General features: G+C 39.1%; 1 protein-coding gene across 10 annotated transcripts in view; it reads right to left on the bottom strand.

Moving 5' to 3' along the window:
• The window catches only part of LTBP1 (latent transforming growth factor beta binding protein 1), a 396687-nt gene that overhangs the window by 47499 nt on the left and 327667 nt on the right, over positions 1–21521 (bottom strand). For 6 of the 10 annotated variants that reach the window (XM_040993049.1, XM_040993050.1, XM_040993058.1 and 3 more), the window contains one exon: positions 2926–3051. The exons of the other annotated variants lie outside the window; for them this stretch is intronic. In XM_040993049.1, the coding sequence (XP_040848983.1) occupies positions 2926–3051 (126 nt within the window). The remainder of the gene's footprint in view (positions 1–2925; positions 3052–21521) is intronic. 10 annotated transcript variants of the gene reach the window in all.

Here is a 21521-nt window from a genome sequence, read left to right as displayed (position 1 = left end):
CTATTGATGACCCACAGTGTAATTTCTGCCTTACTAAATGTCTTCCCTTTGTACTTAAATATAATTAAAACAGTCATGAAATCCCACGAATGAGCATGTTTTATTTATGGCTATCACACACCGCTAGAGAAAGGCTAGCTCTATATTTCTGCCTAACTGCACCTTCAAGGTTTCTTCCTAAGAAATTTTATCAAGGAGCACACAGTTCAGCAAAGAACCTGGACTGATTTCCAAAATGCTCACGAATCTTATGCATTAAACATGTGCAAACATCAGCTCTCAAGAGCATATGCCGAGATGATTTATAACAAGTTAAAAGTTGGAGCAATTATCCAACTCATGCAGGAAAAGGAATCCTATTTCCTCCTGCTATATCGAGTTAATTGGACAAAAAGTTTATATATTCTGACTTACTTGGATAATCATCCAGTTTTCCATTGCACTTTGTATATAAATCCAATGAAATGGATTTTACTTATGAAAAGATACTGTAAAATAAAGCAACGCAGAACTGGATTGTTTAATCAACACAGATGGTCACAATTCAGACCAGGAAAAAGGACTTTAGAAATTTGCCAGTTCACCTTTATCCATTTTATGGAAATGTCAAATGAAATCTTGTACTTTCCAACTTGTGTGTTTTATATGGCTACTGGGATCTCTTTCATCTGTCTGCATTCATCCAACCCAGAGGCATTTTCTAGCTCGTGCATATGGACCAGATCTATAAGGCCCATAGATCCTATAGGTACAGGAACTATGGTGTTGAGTCTGGCCTTCTACTTTTGTGAAGCCGACAGTCAAATCAGGAAAAGTAATTAGACAATCTTTTGGTGAGTTCCAGGAGTAAAAAGCACTGTGCTTTATGAAAGCATAGGTGTGGAGCGCAAGTATAGCAGTGAGTTAGGGAAATAAGATTTGAGTGAAACCTGAAGGATGAATTGGTGATAATTAGACATGCAGACAAGCAGGGTCTAAGCAGAGGAAACATCTGTTCCATACAACATTCTAGTGTGGTGAAGTGCCTATCAAAGGTACTGCTAACATTTCTGAATGATGAAAGACGACATAATTGTAATTACTCCCTCTCCATGGGTGACGTTGTATGTGCCAGACTTAAATATAAATAAGCATTAACTATTAGTTCTGCATACTCACCTGGCTGGTTAGAAATGGAACAGTGAATAAGAAAGAGCATAGGTGTGTGCAGTCAGTAGTTCAACATCTGATAGTGCAACAGTTCATCATTAAAATCGACCAAGCACCTACTACAAGCCAAACATGGTGTTCGCCAAGAGGAAAGATGGGATGTTTTTAACCACATGGAAGTCCTGACCTGGTAAGAGTGGGCTGCAGGTGCTGACTGTGATGGATTCATTCTGGAAGAAAAAGTGCTGTTCTAGAATGGGACTTGCTGAGGGTGCACTAGAGGAGGAGCGGGAGGCAAGCTCAACCTGAGGCACGGATGGTGTCTGCAGGACATGACACCTAGTGTGTGACAATAAGCAAGATGCATCCAAGCTCAGGGAAGGGGCGGCTGGAAGCTATTTCCAGCAGAAGGAGCAAATGACAAATAAAGACTTAATGATTGCAGCAATCACAAGATGTTGCTAGAGGTAAAGCAGAGGGAGGAAGGAGTGAAACTATGAAGTAGGCGACAAATGACACTACCTATTCAGTCAATATGTTAGGCTAATGTCAAACAGCTCTTACCATTCATAGTTTGATGAGAAGGATACGAAAGGAGATGCTGGTACTACAGATTCTACCTTCTTAGCTGCATGATTAAATATGTGTTCCTGAATATTTATACATGCTTTTAGCTAGCTGAAACTTGTGGCACAAAAACTACATGAATTTTATATTAGAGCAAATATGATACCTGACTTTTTGGGATTGGCTCATTTCCTTTATCATAATGGTCTCTATTTTGGCCCATTTGGCCACAAAGTATTGCATTTCATTTTTTTTAATAGCTGAATTGTATTCCATAGTACAGATGGCAACTAAATTGTATCAAAAAATTAAAAAATGTAAACCACATGAATGTTTGGTAAATAATGTTTTGTAATTGTGAATTAAGTGAACTTCATAATTAGTCCTGTAAAAGCAGTTATTGTTCAAGTAACATTATTAATGAGGTGTAGATTTGGCTTAGTTTATTTAGTATGGACAGCAAATGATCTCACTCATGCCATAACTGCAGAATGGCCAATCAAATGCTATCTTCTATGTAGTAAAATCTATATTTAATTAACAAGAAAGAAAAGAGATTCTTTATGAAACTCTCAATTTTCTTTCTTCTCTTTCCCATTTAACTGCTTTTGTTGCAAATGTGCCTCCTAATAAAACTAAGTTGAAATCACAACTAATGGAAAAAAAAAACACAATACAAAATATCTTCTGCTGCTTAAACTTGTGTTCGACCATATCTTAGAATAACTTACGAAACTCAAAATTTCTTCCAACCTGGTCAACTACACAAAGTCAAAATGCCATTTTACAGATACCATTCCTGGAAATAAAATCTTTTGCCAAAACCCCTCCTTGAATGCAGTGCCTACGAACATGCATTTTGAAGGTACGCAAACTGTATCAGATGCCAGATTTTATTCCTGTGAGGAGGAATTACACAATTTTGCATACTCAGCTAAGAGTTTTAATAGATATGTATTTAAAGTTATATTTTTCTATTTCCTAATGTTCCCTCCCCCAACTATGTCTTTACATATTCTCAATTGACAGCACAAAATTAATCAGGATAAAATTCTGCCCAAGTTTCCAGCTTAATATCTCCCACTGTAAGAATGGAATTTCTATACATACAAAACCGTATTGTGGAAAAAAAAATTATTTAAAAAGAATTGACTTTTTCCCATATGGACACATGACATTTATTGTGGGGAAAAAAAGTCTTAAACTCACCCACACACCCTTGCCCATCCTGTGGGGCTTGGAAACCCTGATAACATAGGCAGCGGAAGGAGCCAGCTGTGTTATCACAGAACCCGTGACGATCACAGATAGTGTTGTTAACACATTCATCAATATCTGAAAAAAAGACATCTCACATCAGACACAGAAACAACCATGGGCTGACAAACACCAGACGTAAATGGATAAACAGACACTCAATAGGTCCCGATTAGTAAGAGATGATCCTGTGTACACAGAACTTTTAAAACATTTTACACAATCATAAAATGTTTTGATGAAAACGATTCCATAGCCACAACACTGAATTCCATGAGAAAACACTGACTTGTCCCCAGGAAATGTTTTCAGGTGGAACTGACAGCCATGATGGCTTCAGTCAATGTTTCCTCGATGTTTCCAACTCTTTATTTCCGTGAAATGATCCCTCCAGAGAGATACTGAAAATACTGTTGCTCACAGCCGCTCTCTCTGCAGTGCTCTGAGTGGGAAGAAGCACTGATTCACTGAGTGCTGTAGCAAGCCCATCAAGTCAGGAGCACAGGCGGACGTCAGCAAGGACGCTGGCCCAGCGTCAGTTATTTATGAGTGAAGATTCAGTATCACCAAGATCAGCAATGTCAGTGCTGCTCCAATTGATTAACCAACTTGCAGAGTCATGTTGTTCTCTGTAATTGAACTCAATATACTGGCCCTGGCCATTAGCAAATATTCTTATTTACTATAAAATAAGTATAAAAGTAAACTCTGATAAAAGCAAACTCTCAGCTGTAAAAGTTCAAGTGGATTTTTAGATTAGGGTTCTTTACAAGTACTCATGTTCTTTCTCATTCCTTTTTAAACATGCTCTTTTTTTCACTACTATGCTACACACATCCCACAGTCAAGGTGCTATGATTTTTCTGCCCTTGGACTTAACAGTCACCGTCAATACAGATTTCCAGAGAAACACTTAGAAAAATGTAATGATAAATAACATACAAAGATATATGAAGGTTGTATACTGACGTTCAGATAATGAAGTCAAATCACAAAAAAGAAAATGACAAGTGAAATTTCACTTGCCAGAATTTAGCTGAGCCATAGTTAATAATAATCATATTGGGATTTTCGGGTTTTTTTAGTTCTTAAAGACAAATTGAATTTTTCTATAAGAGAGAAATATATCCAGGTTTTCAGCAACAGTCCTACTTAATTTTTCAACACTGACATTACTAAGCAACAGTTTCATATTTGACTCACAAAATAGATTGCTACATGGAACTTTCACAGTTTTTCTGATTAGAAACTGTCCTTTCTCTTTTCAAGCGGGTTCCTTTCCCACTCAAAACAGCCCCTGCCTTCCTAGTGCCGACTCTGGAGTATCTTCCAGCATTATCCATTATTCCCCCATGTGTCCTTCAAACAAGTTAACACAGCTTGAAAAAGCTTTCACTTGAGCATGCAGTCACCTTCTGTGCTTTCCCACTCACTCGACTTCACTGGAAAATCTCAACTGTCTACACTCACTACCCTCATTTTTCCAAACACAGCTGTTTTTTGATATTACCAGAAGATTGGCTATAGGACCTCTGTGGATACCCTAATTCATTGGTGCTCTAATCCTTTCTACAAGATGGCACACAATTTACATATAACCCATATGCCTTCTCTTTGTGTACTTTTAAACACCTCCAGAATACTCATCACACTTAATACAATGTAAATGCCATAAGAATAGCTGTTGTTATTTTGGGAATAATGACAAAAAAATAAGCCTGGATATGTTCAGTACAGATACACTCTTCTCCTGAATGGTCTCCATCCATGGTTGGTTGACTTCATGATGTCTGTGCAGCTACTTATGATATGAAACAGAAACACTATACAATAATATTGATATTAATATGTTGCTTCTTCCAATAGGAGCTTCTTCCAAGTGTCTCATGTGAGTGCAGGGGTCCAAGTGTGTGCACTTCCTCCACTGGGTTCCCAGGTGCATTAACGGCTGGATAAGAAGTGGAGTAGCTGGGATATTAGGGAATGCTGGCATTGCAGGTAGATGTTTACCTAGTACACCTGACCCAAGGTTTAAAAAAAATCTTTACATTATGTATTTACTTACTTACTTAAGAGGTAAATCTACTCTGAGTAGTTTCCAATGTGAACTCAAGGCTGGGATTGCAATTTCTTTTCTGATCACAATAGGGGAAGAAGGAGAAAATTTGCATCCTGTCAGTACATTGCTTAATAGAGGTTACTGCTCATTGAACACTTTCTGAAATGGGCATCCAAGACATGCCATTCAATGCCTACATGACCTAGGGGTTACAAAGATATTCAGTAATTCTTCAATTCCTCTTCACATGCTGATGACTTCCTGGTCTTCCAAGGCCTTCAGGACCATTTATGTAAAATCTATTGGATAAGTTAACCACAAATGAATAAATTGTCACTCCCTTCTTCCACTTCTCCCATACTCCTTTCTTCAGCAAATCCGACCAAGGCAAGATCCTTAAGTGTCATCCTTCCCTTTCTCCTTCTCTTGTCCCTTCCTATCACAGCCTCTTACCCATTTTTCCCAACATTCTTGAGTCCTAGTTTTCCTACTTTCAGTGTTTTTTCCCTCTCCCTCCTTCCCAAACATTCACCACCTCACTTCTGCCTACGTGCTCTTTCCACGCTGCAAAACCCAGTCATGCCACTTCCCTGCTCAGCATCTTTTTTTTTTTTTTTGGCCAGAGTGTAATCTACTTAGAACATTAAGCAGCATTTGTTATTTGTTGCCACCTGCATGTCTGGTTGCATTTCTTAACCAACCTACCTACTTCCTGCTTTACACTTCAGTCCTATTAGCATCCTAGAGTTCTTTTTAAAAATACCCACATCTATGCCTTTAATTTATTACATTATGTACATTCCTTCCTCCACTGGAATCTCCCCACATCTCCCTCTGCCACTCTTGGTTGTCTGAGAAACTTCTCCTGGTCCTTTAGGAATCAGCCTAAAAGGTTCCTTGGTAGCACCTTCCTTGGTGACTTACAGAGCAGATCCAAGGCCACTCCTCGCTGCTCCCAGAGCCTTTTGCACCATCACCACACTCATTAGAGGCAGTTTTCAAGATGGGGAACCTTCATCTAAGCCTCTCTAGCCACTTAATTTTCTACTAACATAAGAGGAGCCGTGATCAAGAAGGAATGAACGGTACTCACTAGAGATTTGGTGGCTTTCCAGACCAAAGTTTTAAAGGAAAAACGTTTGCTTTCCTTTGCATTAATTCTATGCCAACAGTTAATAATGAATTCTTATTACTATTCACCAGCACAGGAACTGCGTAACTGAGCTGAAGGCGAACAAGCCCCAAGCTGACTATGAATGACTGGGTGTTTTGCAGACTGAGGATGAGGATAACAGTCACTGAGATTTTCAGATGAGCAATATTTTGGATATGTAGGAATAGGAAAAACTAACATGGAATGCTTGCTGGAAACTAATTCTTCAACAACCAATATTTTATAAAAAAAATTGTACAATGCAACTCTTATGTTATCAACAATGAGGTAAAGTACTATTTTAACAAAGGAACATTTTTTTATATCTAATGAGTTGCATGAACATTTCATTAAAGACTTTGCTGATGATGTGAGCTCTCCATGTATTGTTCCATTGTTCATCTAGAAAAGTGAAAGCCATCTCATTTTTGCTAAAGATGAATTTTGAATATGAAACTAGCTTTTTGAATTAACCAAATGCCTGTTTTCTCTTTTGCCGAACAAAGGGTAATTTGTCAGTTTTGTTTAGGGATCTGTAAGCAACATGCAAGACATTATCACTAGTAATACAATCCCACAGATGAGCAACTGTCCGTAATCTCTTCATTGTCAACCTGGAAAATACCTGCTACTTTCTGATAGAAGTGTTTATATTTTACAAAAAAAAATATGGGAGACATAAATATTGACGTTTCCAGTGGAACTGATGTCAAGAAAATATTGCACAGATGAGTTATAGTGGAACACTGATGAATTCGCCAAGAACAAGTTATCTAAGTGTAAGAAAGAAAAACAGACTGGTTGTGATGGAGACAGCTGCTGGCTCACCGTAAAAGCAGCAATGTTGTCAAAGACCAAGAGGCCCAAGCTTTCCAAAGTCTCAACTATTGAGCTATTTGGTAACTCCATTTTTCCAATTCATATACTTTTTATCTAACGCATATTCTCAATGGGTCAAAGATTTCACAAACTCATTGACTTATCAGAGATAAGAAGAGCAGAACTATCACCATTCGTCTGATGCTCTAATAAAGATACAAAGTCAGCTACCCAGGGTCATCTTCCTTTATTTATTGCATTTCCTTTTTCCGTATTCTGAGCAAGACCTAAGGGGTAGGGGCTCACTAAGGAAGTTTCCTTATTCTACCAAGAAACAAACAAAAAAGTAGATGATGGAGGTATGAAAGCGTTGTTTGTAGTAATGGTTCACTCAAGAAAATCTGCACACGCAACTGGAAAGGAACATCCCGTTCTGCCATCAAATGCCTTAGATTATGCAACTCATTTAGACTTGAAGGGAACTCAAGGATTATCCAGAAATTCAGCCAGAGCAGAAACAAGCTCTCCCTCAAAGTCACAACATCAGTCACTGGGAGAGTTGGCAAGAGAATGGAGCAGAGTCCAGTAACAACCTTCTGAATCCTAGGTTGTGACCTGCTCCCCAGATGTCTTTTTGCCTCCCAAAACAAAGATAGTCAGTCCTGGATGGTGAATAAAACTGAATTGCGCGTCCAATGAACATACTGGAATAAATGCAGAGAGATGGAAATGTGTTCCTTCTCTACAGTGACTCTTGTGCCCTGTCACTGGTTAGCATGCAGTTTAATCAAGTCCTCTTGTCCTTAATCAAACCATGGCATCTTTGTTATTAAAACCACAAGCACCATCATCATCAGCTTAAAATCTAAGTATCAGGAGTACTTTCAGCCCTAAAGAAGATTCTAAGACTTTGGGGAAGGCATACTGGCATCAATGGTGTGCCAACTTCAGCAGGCCCCAGGACCATGTCCAGCAATGAGGCTTTTGGATCTTATCATAAAGAGGAAATGACCCAATGTTTCCACCCTGGAAGGGATGTAGGATTCCTACCAAAGGGAAATACAGCCCTTACACTCTTTACTGAAAGGAATGGAAACCAACCAGGACATAGTAAATCCCAGCCCAAAAGTGGGACTGAAAGATGTTAAACCAGCTGAATAGCTGCCCAGAGGAATTTTAAATGGCATGGCTGCTGGCCCAAAAAGAGATTAAAGTCTCTTTCACAGTATAGGAGAGATGCCAGCATCACACAGAAGATGAGCACAGGGCCTAAAACACAGAATTGAGCCAATAGGAAATTAAAAACTGGATTTGGAGGTGGTCCAGACACAACAATAGGATATTATGGCAGCTTCTAAAAAAGATCCACTGAGGTCTGGCAATATCGATTCGGCTACAGAATACATGCCTTGTATGCTATGGAAAATAACTTTGTTCTGAAAAATGGGGATAAGCCAGAAAATGGCAAAAGCCAATGTCCTCATGTACAGTCTCAACACCATGCTGCTGTGTGACAGAAAGGGCAGGGGAACACAGGGGAACCGTGGCAGTCCATCTTGAAACCTGCTTCACATAGAAATTTCTAGCAAATAAACTGGGGGAAAACAAGGAGTGGCCAAGGACAGAGAAGTTTTTTTGGATCACTTCAGATGTATTATGTGGAATGAGATTTTCTTATTCTCTGAAAAGTACCCAGACATGCTTCCCAGTTGATTTCCTTAAGAGGGTGTAAGTTTCAGAGAAAAATTAAAGCACATCTCTGGTTCTTATCAACTACTATGTAGACAAAATACAAGGAGGTTTCAAAACATTCATGGAAAATCAAACTGAAAATATGCTTTCCAACATTACTGAAATCCATGCAACATATTTTAGAGATCTTCAAGAAGTTCGTGAAAATGTTATGAAAAACCACATGGACTTATTTATTTATTTTTTTGCAGCAAATTATCCTTATCCTTGAATTTCATTTTCCACACACTTTTTGAAGTACCTTTGTATATATTCCGCACCTGTGAAAGAAATCTTCCTGGAAACCAACCTAAAATAAATCCTATCACCTCAGTTATTTTATCCAAAGGCATGGGAGTCATCCTTGATTAGCTACCCACATGCTTTTCATCATACTCATCTAATTTTTTCCATTGGTTTTAGCTCTAATTTCTCCATCCTCTACAACTTGCTCCATAGCCTCACTATTGCCCACCCAGCCTCTTTCAATGGCAAACCAGTGTGCTTTCAGCCACTCTTCCTGATTCAAATTCTCCTAATGATAGAACGATTTATCTACTGAAACAGTCTAATCAAATTATGATCTGCTTACTCCTCATCAGTGTTTCTTCATGGATAACTGTAGAAAGGCCCTGCCACAAGTCCTCTGGCCTTGTCCATACAGGAAAAAGTGGGCACCCTGCCTCAGCATCTTCTATTTTATCCTTGCGTTAGATCATTCCATCAGGATAAAATATTTCCTGCCATTTCCTATTTAAAAAAGCTTCTTACCATACTCCTTTTAGCCAGAATGTTATTTCTCACCCCGTTTTAACAAACAAGTTTCATAACTTTAGTTTACTCCATTGGTTCATATTCCTGTGTGACTCCTGTACCCAGGAGGCTGCTGGAACGCAGTTCACGGTTTTATAAAACCCGAAGAACTCTTCTTGACTATTGTCTTCATGGAATTTTCTGTATTTTCTGTATTACTCAACCCAGCTCAAGATTTTCTTGCTGAAGTAACTTGTGTTATTCTACATGCTCCTGGGATTCCTCTTAAGCCAGGGGCATGTCTAAAATCTTCCCTTCATTCGATCTCTAGAAGTTGAAGTTTCTTATGGATTAGTCCTAGGGCCTGTTTTCTTCTCACTCTGTCATCTCTCCCGTAGCTTCATCCATGCTGATGGTTCCAAATATTATCTCTATCTGATCATTCCCGCTTTGTACCTCCAATCTAGGCTCTTCTGAACACTAGGCCTGAACTGACACGTTCACAAGTTTATTTCATAGACAACTCTAAATTAATACACCCAAATCACACTATCTAAAAATCATTGCTCATTTTTCATTTAGGAAACATGCCCACAGTCCTTAACTTCCTCAAGCCAGAATCTATGTTCTTCCCTTAGTTCTCCTGTCCATTTATACCCCATTACTGATCCAATCTTACATTGCAATCTCAGTTTTATCCATCTCCAAAATGTGGGAGCTATTGTTTTTACTCCATCATGTGACCAGAACTCTAGCCTCAACTACCAAGGTCTGGCCTCATCACCTCAATTATTTTCCTAGAAGACATCACAATTTTTCTTTTGCTCTTGAATCCAATTTCTAAATAGCATCCTGCATGATATGCACTTTGAAATATAAATTACAGGGATAAGCCTAGGGAACATTATGGCAAATGAAATAAGCTAGGTGCAAAAAGACAAATAGCACATGATCTCACTCATATGTGGAATCTGAAAAAGCTGATCCCCTAAAAGCAGAAAGTACATGGTGAAACCACGGGATTGGGTGGCTAGGGGAGGAAGCCATGAGTAGATGTTGGTCAAAGATATATAATTATCAATGGGAGGAAACGTTTTAAATTTCAAAACCTGGAAATTTATAGAGATAAAGAAGCAGGGGAATAATTGGATCTTGGGAGTAAAGAGGGGGAATCAGAATGACTGAGTGGTTATGGAGTTTCTTTCTTAACTGATGAAAACATTCTAAGATTGATTATGGTGATAGCATATGACTGTGAAACTAAAAACCAATTTAAATGGGTGACCTGTATGCTATATTGCAATAAAGCTATTTTTGAATATATGTAAATTACTGATCTAATAAAACTCAATACTTTCCTATATCATATAAAAGAACATAATTATTTTACATAGCACTAAGCAATATAAACACACTCTGCAAACTAAATGGTTTCAGTTTTTTGTTGTTAATCATCTCAACTGTAAGAGACATCCCGATGTTAAAGTGTGGGAACAAAATGAATTTAGAAATGAATCGCAGATTATAAGCTTGTACTGGTTATAGTGTATCAGTTTGCTGCAGTTACACGTATAATAAGCTGAGTTTCTACAGTTCACAATAAGGTATGGCACAGAAGTATGCAGTTCATGTATAATTCAGAGGAAAAAATGACAATGGACTTTAGTAGTATTTTTACTCAAGGTAACAAGATGTAGCACTATGTTTGTAGATAAAGCCATTCTTAGAGGGAAATGTACTTGTCTATAAACATGCACCTATATGTATTAGAAAGATGGCAATCTAACAATTTATGGATATATTTCAAGAAGTCAGAAAAAAATTCAAACAGGAGGAAAACAGAAAAATAGCAATTTTTGCAAAAGCAGAAATAAAGTAAAAACAGAGGAGAAATTCATCAAAAGTTTTTTTTTTTCTTGGCAAAGACTACCTCCCCACAGCAGAATAATCAAGAGTGAAACAGCAAAGATGCAAGTTTACTAACACAGAAGTTCAGAGACAGCACATGCCACAGAGAAGACCATATTCTTAACAACTTAGTACCAATATAGTCAAATCGGCAGATACCTTGAACGCAAAACTGACATGAATAATCAGAAGTATACATATTATTTTATTGGTGTTAGAAAAATCCTGCAACTACGATTAAAAAAATCCTTCATAGTTCTCTTTTTCTCTCTCTCACTTACACACACACCAAAGCCTGTAGTGACAAATGACCACCCAAGAGGTCCATTAACCAAGCAATCCAGCATGACCTTTCCAAGAAAACAGAGAGGACACTACTAAGCTCATTGTATAAGAATTAAAAGCCTGATTCTATTTAGACAACAAAAGGAAGGGAAATTAAAGGCCAATCTCTCTCATGAACACAGTTGTAAACAATTCACTAAACTATTAGCAATTTGATCCACTATACTGCAAAAACAACACATATCATAATTGGATTCTCTGTAATATTGCAGAGTTTTTTTCAATAAAAATTAATTTGGCTGAAATATGAATGTGATGGTGACCAGCAGAACTACCATCCTGGATCACGCTATAGAAACCATCTGTCAAGAAGAGGTGAGCAACAAGAGATGCTAACACAGTGCTAGCTAACAATATACAGCTGCATTACCAACATTAGACCAGCTAGGCTTCGACTGCATCAGAGAGAAACACTCTGTTAAAGAAATCCAGGTAATTTAATTCACCACGTTAACAGAATCAAAGAGAAAGTAATGTAATTATATTGGTGGATGAAGTGAAAGCATCTATCAAACTTCAAAGCCATTCATGATCAAGACTCTTAATAAACCATAAATAGAAAGGAACTGCTTCATTTTCATCAAAGCAAAACACAATAATAAGTCCTTTACCAACCTCATCCCACACCACACAAAGAAGCACAACATGTTTTCCTTGCTGAGTCCAAGGCTGAGCCAAGAAAGCGAGCTGTCACCACTTCCATTCAACATCGTGATAGAACTTCTACACAGTGTAAAAGGGATACGAAAAATAACAGGTGCCATTAGCAGAATAAATAAAGCATTAGTTGTATAGCATAATCACATGTGCATTTAACAACATCACTCATACAGTATCAGTGTACCAAAACCCCTTTTGGCTCTACATACAAGGAACAACCAGTTCTAAGAGGAAGAACAATCTGTTACTCACAATAACAGAGCTACTGAAGACCAGGAATTAGGCTCAAAGAAGTTGTGAAGACATTAGACTAAAAAAACACATCACGACAAAGGAAACAAACAGAGGGATGTGTCACTTATGGACTGGAAAGACCGGTTTTATAAAGTATCAAATTTCTAAAAACTGACCTATTGAGTCTGTAATTCCAATCAAAATCACATCATGGGGGCAGGAGAGGGGCAAAGAAGAAAGGAGAGAGAACTGATAATTGTACTATTAGATTTTTATAGATAGGTACAGAATCTATAATGTGTGATGTTAAAAGCAAAATTGAAGAATGTATTATTTGCTGTAATATTAAGTTTCATCATAAAGCTCTTTTTAATTAACATGGCATGATTCTGATGTAAGGCTAAACAGATCTACAAGATCAAATTCATAGTCTAGTAACAGAACCATGTACATCCACCGCATGGGTCACAGCCAAGTTGTAGGTTAGTGCGGTCACTAAATGGCATGACACAATTTCACTTCCACTTAATATAAAAGAGTATCTTGACCTCTGTTTCACACCATACACAAATTTTTGTTTCAGGGCAATTCTAGATCCGAGTTCTAACATTTAAAAAAAAAGCTTACAGAACAAAACCAAAGATGTATCTCGGTGGCTGTTTATTTTTAAGATTTATTTATTTTTATTGGAAAGCAGATATACAGAGAGGAGGAGGAGACAGAGAGGAAGATCTTCATCCGATGATTCACTCCCCAAACTGTCACAATGGTAGAGCTGAGCCAATCCAAAGCCAGGAGCCTAGAGCCTCTTCTGGGTCTCCCATGCAGGTGCAGTGTCCCAAGACTTTGGGCCATCCTCGACTGCTTTCCCAGGCCACATGTAGGGAGCTGGATGGGAAGCGGGGCTGCTGGGATTAGAACTGGCACCCATATGGGATCCCAGTGAGTTCAAGGCAAAGACTTTAGCTGCTAGGCTACCGTGCCTTGCCCTCAATGACTTTATTTATAAAAGGACTTCACTGACATGATTCTTTACCCATGGTCCTAGGACCTTCAGTTCCTTAGAGATGGACAAAATGGCTGGTTTTATTATTTACAGGGTGTCTTCAACTTTAAGGTGCTTGTGCTCAGAAATAAAATGTATAGTTTTAACTTTTTAATTCCAGTTTCCGTAACAGCTCCAAAGTGGATACAACTCAAAAGACTATCATCAAAAGGGATGTAGTCTATTGAGATAATGAAATACTACACAGTAATAGAAATATTTGCAACATGATAATGAAGGCAATGACCATAATGTTAAGTGATGGACATGACGTGTACGTAGTACACACTGCATTTATACAATCTTCAGTAGTAGGCTCTATGATGAAGTAAAGTGGCAGTAACCATGCAGGTGTTAGGGAGGGAGACAGAACAATCATAAAACCTGGTTACTAAACACGCTCATTCTCTCAACATGCATCTTTAGGACCTGTGTAACTCACATGAATTTTCTATATCAAATTTTGCTTTAAAAATTTAATCTAAAAAAATCTCCCCATAATTTTAACAGTTCCTGGTTTAAAGTCTTCACTGTTTCAATTATAAAATCAAAATAACTAAAATAATGTAGCAATGTCTGAACATCACTTCCTGTTTACTGTAAGCCATCTTAGTATTCTGAAACTTGATTTTCTGTAACTTCAACAATCTGTGGATTTAAATTTCTGTTCATTTTGCTTTACAAATGTGAATGTAAGAAAGGAAAAAAAGAGGATGTTCATTACATCTCTCCTTAGAAACTTCACTGTATTTCCATGTGACCCTTGCTATGGCAAAGAACCTATTTGACTTCTTTTGTCTATTCCCTACAGTCCCATACCCCAGCCTCCTGCAGGCCAGTGTGCTGCAGTCTGCTCCCAGCACTGTGAGGACGTGGGGACCTCAGGAAGCAGAGAAGGGACCCCTTCTCAAGAAGGGCTGGCATCCTCAGCCCTGCCCCTCGGAGGCCTTGGGAGCCAGGACTGTGATTTCCCCGGCAGGCCTTGCATTTACAGGAAGCGTGGGGCAGGCATACCCCCACCCCCTGTGGCGTCTCTCCTCCCTGTCCCAGTCCTTGTCACATGCCCCTTGTAGAGCTGAAAGCTGCCCAACCGTGGTGAGAAACACAGAAGTTTGAGAGGCGTGGCCACAGGACGGCACCTTCCATGGCTAGGCCTGCTTCCCGCAGGACCGAAAGGCTCCTTCCATGGCTGGGCCTGCTCCCCGCAGGAGTGGCTCTGTGGAGACGCAGGATTCCCATGAGGAGTACCCAGGACCTGCCCAGTCGCAAGAACAGACACCTTCTGGGAGCCCCAGCCGCTAACGAGGAACTATTTCAAAATATCATCTCCTTGGGCCCGGCGCGGTGGCGCAAGTGGTTAAGTCCTCACCTTGCACGCCCGGGATCCCATATGGGTGCCGGTTCTATCCCGGCAGCCCCGCTTCCCTTCCAGCTCCCTGCCTGTGGCCTGGGAAAGCAGTCGAGGACAGCCCAAAGCTTTGGGACCCTGCACCCGCCTGGGAGATCCGGAGGAGTCTCCTGGCTTCGGATCGGCATAGCATCGGCCATTGCCCTTACTTAGGGAGTGAATCATCGGACGGAAGATCTTCCTCTCTGTCTCTCCTCTCTGTATATCCGCCTTTCTAATAAAAAAATAATAAAAACATATCTTTAAAAAAATATCATCTCCTTAGCATTATAACAGTACTGTTACATATTTTACACATACTGAAATCCTAGGAGATGGGGCTGTGAAATTAGGAATATTTAAATAGACAACATGAAAGAGAAGCTCCATGAGGTTCCAAAGATAGGACAGTTTTTGTTTTGTTTTGTTCAGGAATCATGATGAGACACTAGCTGGATCAGTCTAGAAGCCCAGGAAACTAGCTCTACCTTTTCCCCTACAGACCACCGGAACCCTGAAAGGGGCTCCTGGGCCAATCCCTTTCTCTGTTCTACATACCTATGCCTTTTCATATGTTTAGAATTGACAGTCAGTGGATGCCCTTTTACACAACACTAAAACATAAAATTAACGAGCTTCTAGAAATCTGTCATGTTTAGAAAAGTCCTACAACTTTTAAAAAGTTCTTTAATATATTTAAGTATTTACAGATATTAATTTTCAAATGTTTCTATTTTACCCCCCTCGGTATCATGTCCACCAGGCTTTTAAAGACATAGAAATGGAGTAAATGCACACATGACTCTTAATCGAAAATCAAGTCAAATCAAAATTCTCACAAATGAAGCCATTTCAGATGAACCACTTCAAAAGAAAAACTCTTAAGGAGCGCCTGGCGTTGGCATTTCACACTGTCTCAATCAGTGAGTGACCACTGAAACAGGGGCATCAGCCTGTGCCAAGTAGCTTCCTCCCTAAAGGGCGCTCCCAGAGCCCAGGGTTTGCATCTGAAATGGGCAAGAATGCAGACAATTAAGAATGGGAAGGGGAATGGGAGCTGAGGGCTGCTGGGTAGAGAAGCCATCTGTAGGTGTCAGATATTTGTTCATTAGAATAAAACTTTAAGACTCTAGGTAAAACTTACACCTTGAGTACAAGAGACATTCAGGGGAAAATGTTTAACAAAGTTGAATGAGGAATAAAACATTTCTATTTTCTTATAAGAGTAAAACCCATCAACCCAGTTGGCCATCTGTGCTGCTTTGGAGCAAAAGGCAATTAGTGCATCATGCAGTTTAATGATATTTTGTTTCCATGTCTTCCCAGATATTATGTAACATTGGTCAAAGCTTGGGGGAAGGATTGGGTTACAGGAAAGAATGGTTTCTAAAAATTATAAGAGACAACATAAGAAAACCTAACAAGTCCACTTATTTTACCCCCGAGAGAAACAGAATCATAGTTTATCATGACCAATGAACTACCACAGAAGTGTCAATCCATCATAAATTCCATGTCATTTTAAAAAAAGCTCTTTGACACAAATTAACAAACATTACACACATCCACTGTGCATTTCTTTCATCAAAACTACCACAAAAGATAATGTATGTTAAATATATTTTGTGGTTTTACACTACTTTTAAGTTTTTAAAACGTACTATTACTTTGCCTGAACATACGTATTTATGACATTTGGATTGTGTCTGCCTTAATTTAACAGTTTTTTTTATTTCTTTTTTTTTTTTTTAAGCTCAACATCTTGTTTTGAATATACAGCCAGGCTGTCCATTACTGTCTCCAGGCTTTCTAATTCTAACAGGTGTTGCCAATGAGGCCCAGGAGAAAACCAAGTGCAGGCCAAACAGACCAAATCCTACATTCATGTTTCTAACACTCAAACCCCAGAGGCAAGTTATGATTGGCCAAGAATAGTCCCACTTTTTCACTACTCTGATTTTTCATTTTCTATATTCAAGGAGAAGGCCAAGAAAGATCAGTTATGAAACCACAGGAAATACACAGCGTACCTCTAGAAATAACAGCTGCAATGCTTCAATGCAAACAGGGATCAGCGCTATACACCATCAGTTCATGAACAACTAGTAAACGAAAAGATTTAAAAACTCAAAATGCTTCCTAGTCGTTTCAGATAAGGTACAGATCATGTCTTCTTCATTCATGGATTGTACCCTAAGTAATTATTCTCAATGGCATCTCAAACTGTGAAGAATACAGCTAATAACAGTCAAAACCACCAGGTAACATCTAGCATCCCTATATTTCACTGTAAAGAGCAAATGAGAAAAATCAGTACAATGCACTCAGCATGACACATGGCTTAGAGCAAGGCCTGAGGAAATGCCCACGATTACGTTCTTGTTATCCTTTTCAAGAAGCCATGAAATTAGATGCATGAAGTATCCCTGGTGTACTCACATGGAAGTCCCAGAAAATTACTTCGTAGTCTCTTGAATGTCTAAATACAGCTGTGGCTGCAATGGCTAAGAAACACTATAAAATATTTAAATAAAATATTAAACTAAATACATCAGCTTCCCATGACCTAGCATAAATTAAAGTTGGTGATGCCATTAGAAGACTAAGCAGAATAGGTGATAGGAGCGTAAGGTGCTGCAGGGTCAGCGTGCCTACTCAAGCACTTCACTTTCTGGCAATCTTTGGTCTAGTTTCTGGCTGCAACACAAGTGTTCATCTCTCCTTCTATCAACAGATGATTTTCCACAGTTCTGGGTTTTAAAGTCAGCAGTGATAAAAAGGCTTAGGAAGAGCCCTTAAGTGGGTTTTTTTTTTCCTTCTAAGATGCTTTTTTTTTTTTTACTTATATGAAAATGCTGATACACAGAAATCAAGCGATGCATGGAAAATCTGTATTCTGGGTCCAAAAGCAACTCATTCCAGCAAAATTTCCTCAGCTGTCTCCCTAATGATTTAAACCTCCATTTTCACTTCCTACTGCAGAGGCATGCCCACAGGAAGAGGGGGTGTGAACAGTAGCCTTCAGAGCTGGAAGCCACTTCTCCTTACCTGGAATGTCGCAGGAACCCCTCTTTTGAAAAGACACATTGGAGAGAATGGAATCTTGTGGTTAAATTCCATTTCTTAAGAAAAGAAATACTCAAGTCTTTCTCTACCCCAAGATTCAGACCCTAAAATGACTAAAACCTTTAAAAAATCTTTGGGCCAAGCAGCCAGATGTAATATATTATTGTGTCAGGGTACTTCAGAGTCCTACTTGGCTAAATCATTCTCAAAACTATTTCCTCTTTGGTGATAGATATAAAGTTCTATCTCCATACCACAAAACCACCAATTGCCTTGGAGCGCTGTCCACAATGGTTTCATGCTTTCACGCTACATGGTTTGTAGAAAACGGACCCAAATGTCAGAAAACAAACCATGCTTGCTCCCAATTTGTTATTGCTTCGATTTGGCCAAGTTGCCTTTCCTGAGTTTTCTGGTTCTCAGTGGACACAAAATTAGCCTAACGGTTTGAACATACCTTCGTTGAGTTGTCCTGTTCTCCTTGCTCTTGAAGGCCTGGCCCTCCACCATCACTTTCATTGGTTACGCTTTCCCTTCCAATGAATGTGTTAGCGAGCAGAAGTTTATAATAAATAGCTTAAAATGGTTACAGGATCGGAGTCTTGCTAGCCATTTAACAGGATGTTAATTCTTTAAAAACTTAGTAAAATACTGTAGGGACAGAGTGGTGGCTAGATGTTGCACCAAGTTTCCTTCCAGTCTTATAGTCCTTCACTTTTTAAAAATCAATATTGGGTTTTGAAAATTCATAGTGGAAGTTGCCGATCACATACTCAGCCTAACGTATTACTGGGAAAAAGGAGAAGTAAACAACATGGTGGTCATCCAAGGAAGGAGAGATATAGAATCAGAGAAAGGCTTTCAGATTTCTGTTCTAATGAAAAGTAGATAATCCAGAAATGTTGGTTTTGAAATAGATTCTGTTTTGACAAACAGTTTTAGATCTACAGCAAAATTACAGAGTTCCCTTATATCCTCACTCTCTGCTCCCAGGCATCCCTACTTATCAATATCTGTATCATCTGAGTGGTACATGTATATAACTGATACAGCATTATCAACCAGAGTCCAATTTACACGAGGGCTCACTCTGGGTGGTGTATTCTGTTTGATCCTTTCACTCCTCTCCCAGTACAACAGATCTCTGTCAGCAGTGGGAAGAGCTGGCTACTGCCATTTCTTACCCACTATTTCCTAATGAGACTATATCACTTTACTGGTGGAAGACCAGTCTGAACTACACAGCACTCAACAGAGTTTTGTGTTTTTACTTGGATGCAAAATTTTTTGTATTTGTTTCATAAACTCACTAACAGAGGCAGAAAAGCCAACCATGACCAGCCCAGGAGCAGACCAGGTTCCCAATTTTCGCTCAAGCACCCAGTTCCCCTTACTGTGCTCTATCCTTTCTTCTTTGCATAGCTGATCATTCTCCAGCATCTCATACTGGACTCATCTATTAGTTACTGCTTACAAGACAGTGAGTGTTATTTTTTTTTTTTAATTGCTGTTGTTTACACAGCCCAGTACCTAATACAGTGGCTAGCAGATAGTAGGGACTTAACCATTTATCGACTAAATGAGTGAGATGCATTCTAACACAGGAGGTTTAAGACAATTTGATTGTGGTTTGGAGGCTTAAGTAGCTGTGACTAACCATGTGTGGCCAGCAAGGGAGGAAAAGGGTGCCAGGTTCTGTGAGCCACTAATGCTTCTTGTGTAACACTGGGCCCCTGATGAGATCTGTAGGATGAACACAACCTTTCCACCTTGTGAATAGGCCAGGGGGCACAGCAAGGGTTAGAGATCCCACTGTGGCGTTACATTCTCAATCAGCTCAGTCACACACAGAGAGCACAGGTACCCCTGACCAAGATTAGTATGGAAAGAGACATGAGACAGAGGTGACCAAGAGCCATTTCTCCTTGGAGTCAGTGGACAGGTGTGGTGATTCTTTGGAAATGATCACGTTTCCTGATTTACCCCCCCCCCCCCCCATTCATCTCACAGGTCTGGTCCTGAGATAACAGCTGAACTCTGAGACTGCTTATGAATGTCATGGCAAAAAAGAATGGGACAAGCTGGAAATTTTTAAAATAGTATAAGGTACACGACATAGAAAACAATGCACTGAGTAAAAGAAGTAAGAAGTTCTCTTTGTTTTTATACACAAGACACTAGTTATGTTAGAAGGTGAGAAGAGGTGGCAGAAGATGAACTCTAAATGGAACATGAAGGGAACACAGAGGATTAAGTTGACCCAAACAGTCCTCAATTCCCTGAAATTTTCTGACACCCAAGTCAGGGATTTGAAAAAAATAATTTGTACATCTTATTATATACCATGAGTTACACTTTCTACTTTTTTTTTTAATCTATAACTACATTCTTTAAATACAAACACATAATGTATCAGATATAAACCACAAATAGAATTTCCCTTATCCAAAATGCCAGGACTAGTCTTTACATTAGGAAATTTTGCAAATCTAGGAATATTTGAATAGGTTTTACTGGTTCAATACCTATAAACCAAAAATCTAAACCCCAAATGTTCCTTTTTTTTTGCATCTCAACATTATGGTGACTCTTTTTGACTCCTGACAATGGTAAATTTGACTTACATGTCACATCACTCAAAAAGTCTGGGACATGGGCTACTTCAGATTTCGGATTTTGGGTTAAGAATGTTGATTCTGCATGTAATTTCTTATCCCTGATTTTCTTCATGGCATGTAGGCTCTATGTGAACAAGATCTTTATGTATTTTGTCCTCAGAACAGTGTCTGTCATCAGGACTATTTAACTCAGCAAGTACCTACTAAGTCAATGAGTAAATGATGAATAGCTGCTCACCCATTGTCTACTGCCCACTCCAGCTCTGAAGAACTCTCTTCTTTATCCCATGTGGGAAACCCAAACATTTTCTCCTCCTCCCTCTCCAAAGTGCACCACACACAGGCAAGGGAAAGGGAGAATTCAGGGGTACCACTGATTTTTTTCTGCACCACCTTTAGGCTACTTTAAGGCAATTCATGTTTACACAGTTGCCCTCTTCAATAACTATGACCAAATGTCAGTAACCGGCCACACTGTGGGAACTCGGGGCAATGCTCTCCTTCCTTCAGCCAGGAGGGATTCATTCAGTTTGTTCTTGCCCTCATATCAACACAGTTTCAGTTCCTTTAATTAGCACATTGGTGAATGGGCATGAGGTCAGAGCAACAGCTACTTCTGAGGGTTAATCACATCAACTCCATTGCTAAATCCCAGTCATATGAGCTGGCTTTGTCCAACACCACAGCCAGGGGTGGAATCAGGACATAGCACCATTGCCATAAGTTTCAGACTAAGTCCAACAAAAGAAAATTTGGACCAAATTAGTGTA

The sequence above is a fragment of the Ochotona curzoniae genome, unplaced genomic scaffold (assembly GCF_017591425.1).
Source record: "Ochotona curzoniae isolate NIBS_2020 unplaced genomic scaffold, NIBS_Ocur_1.0 contig_883, whole genome shotgun sequence".
Lineage (NCBI taxonomy): Eukaryota > Metazoa > Chordata > Mammalia > Lagomorpha > Ochotonidae > Ochotona > Ochotona curzoniae.
Note: the sequence above shows the minus strand (reverse complement) of the source record. Positions and strands in the feature narration are given on the sequence as shown.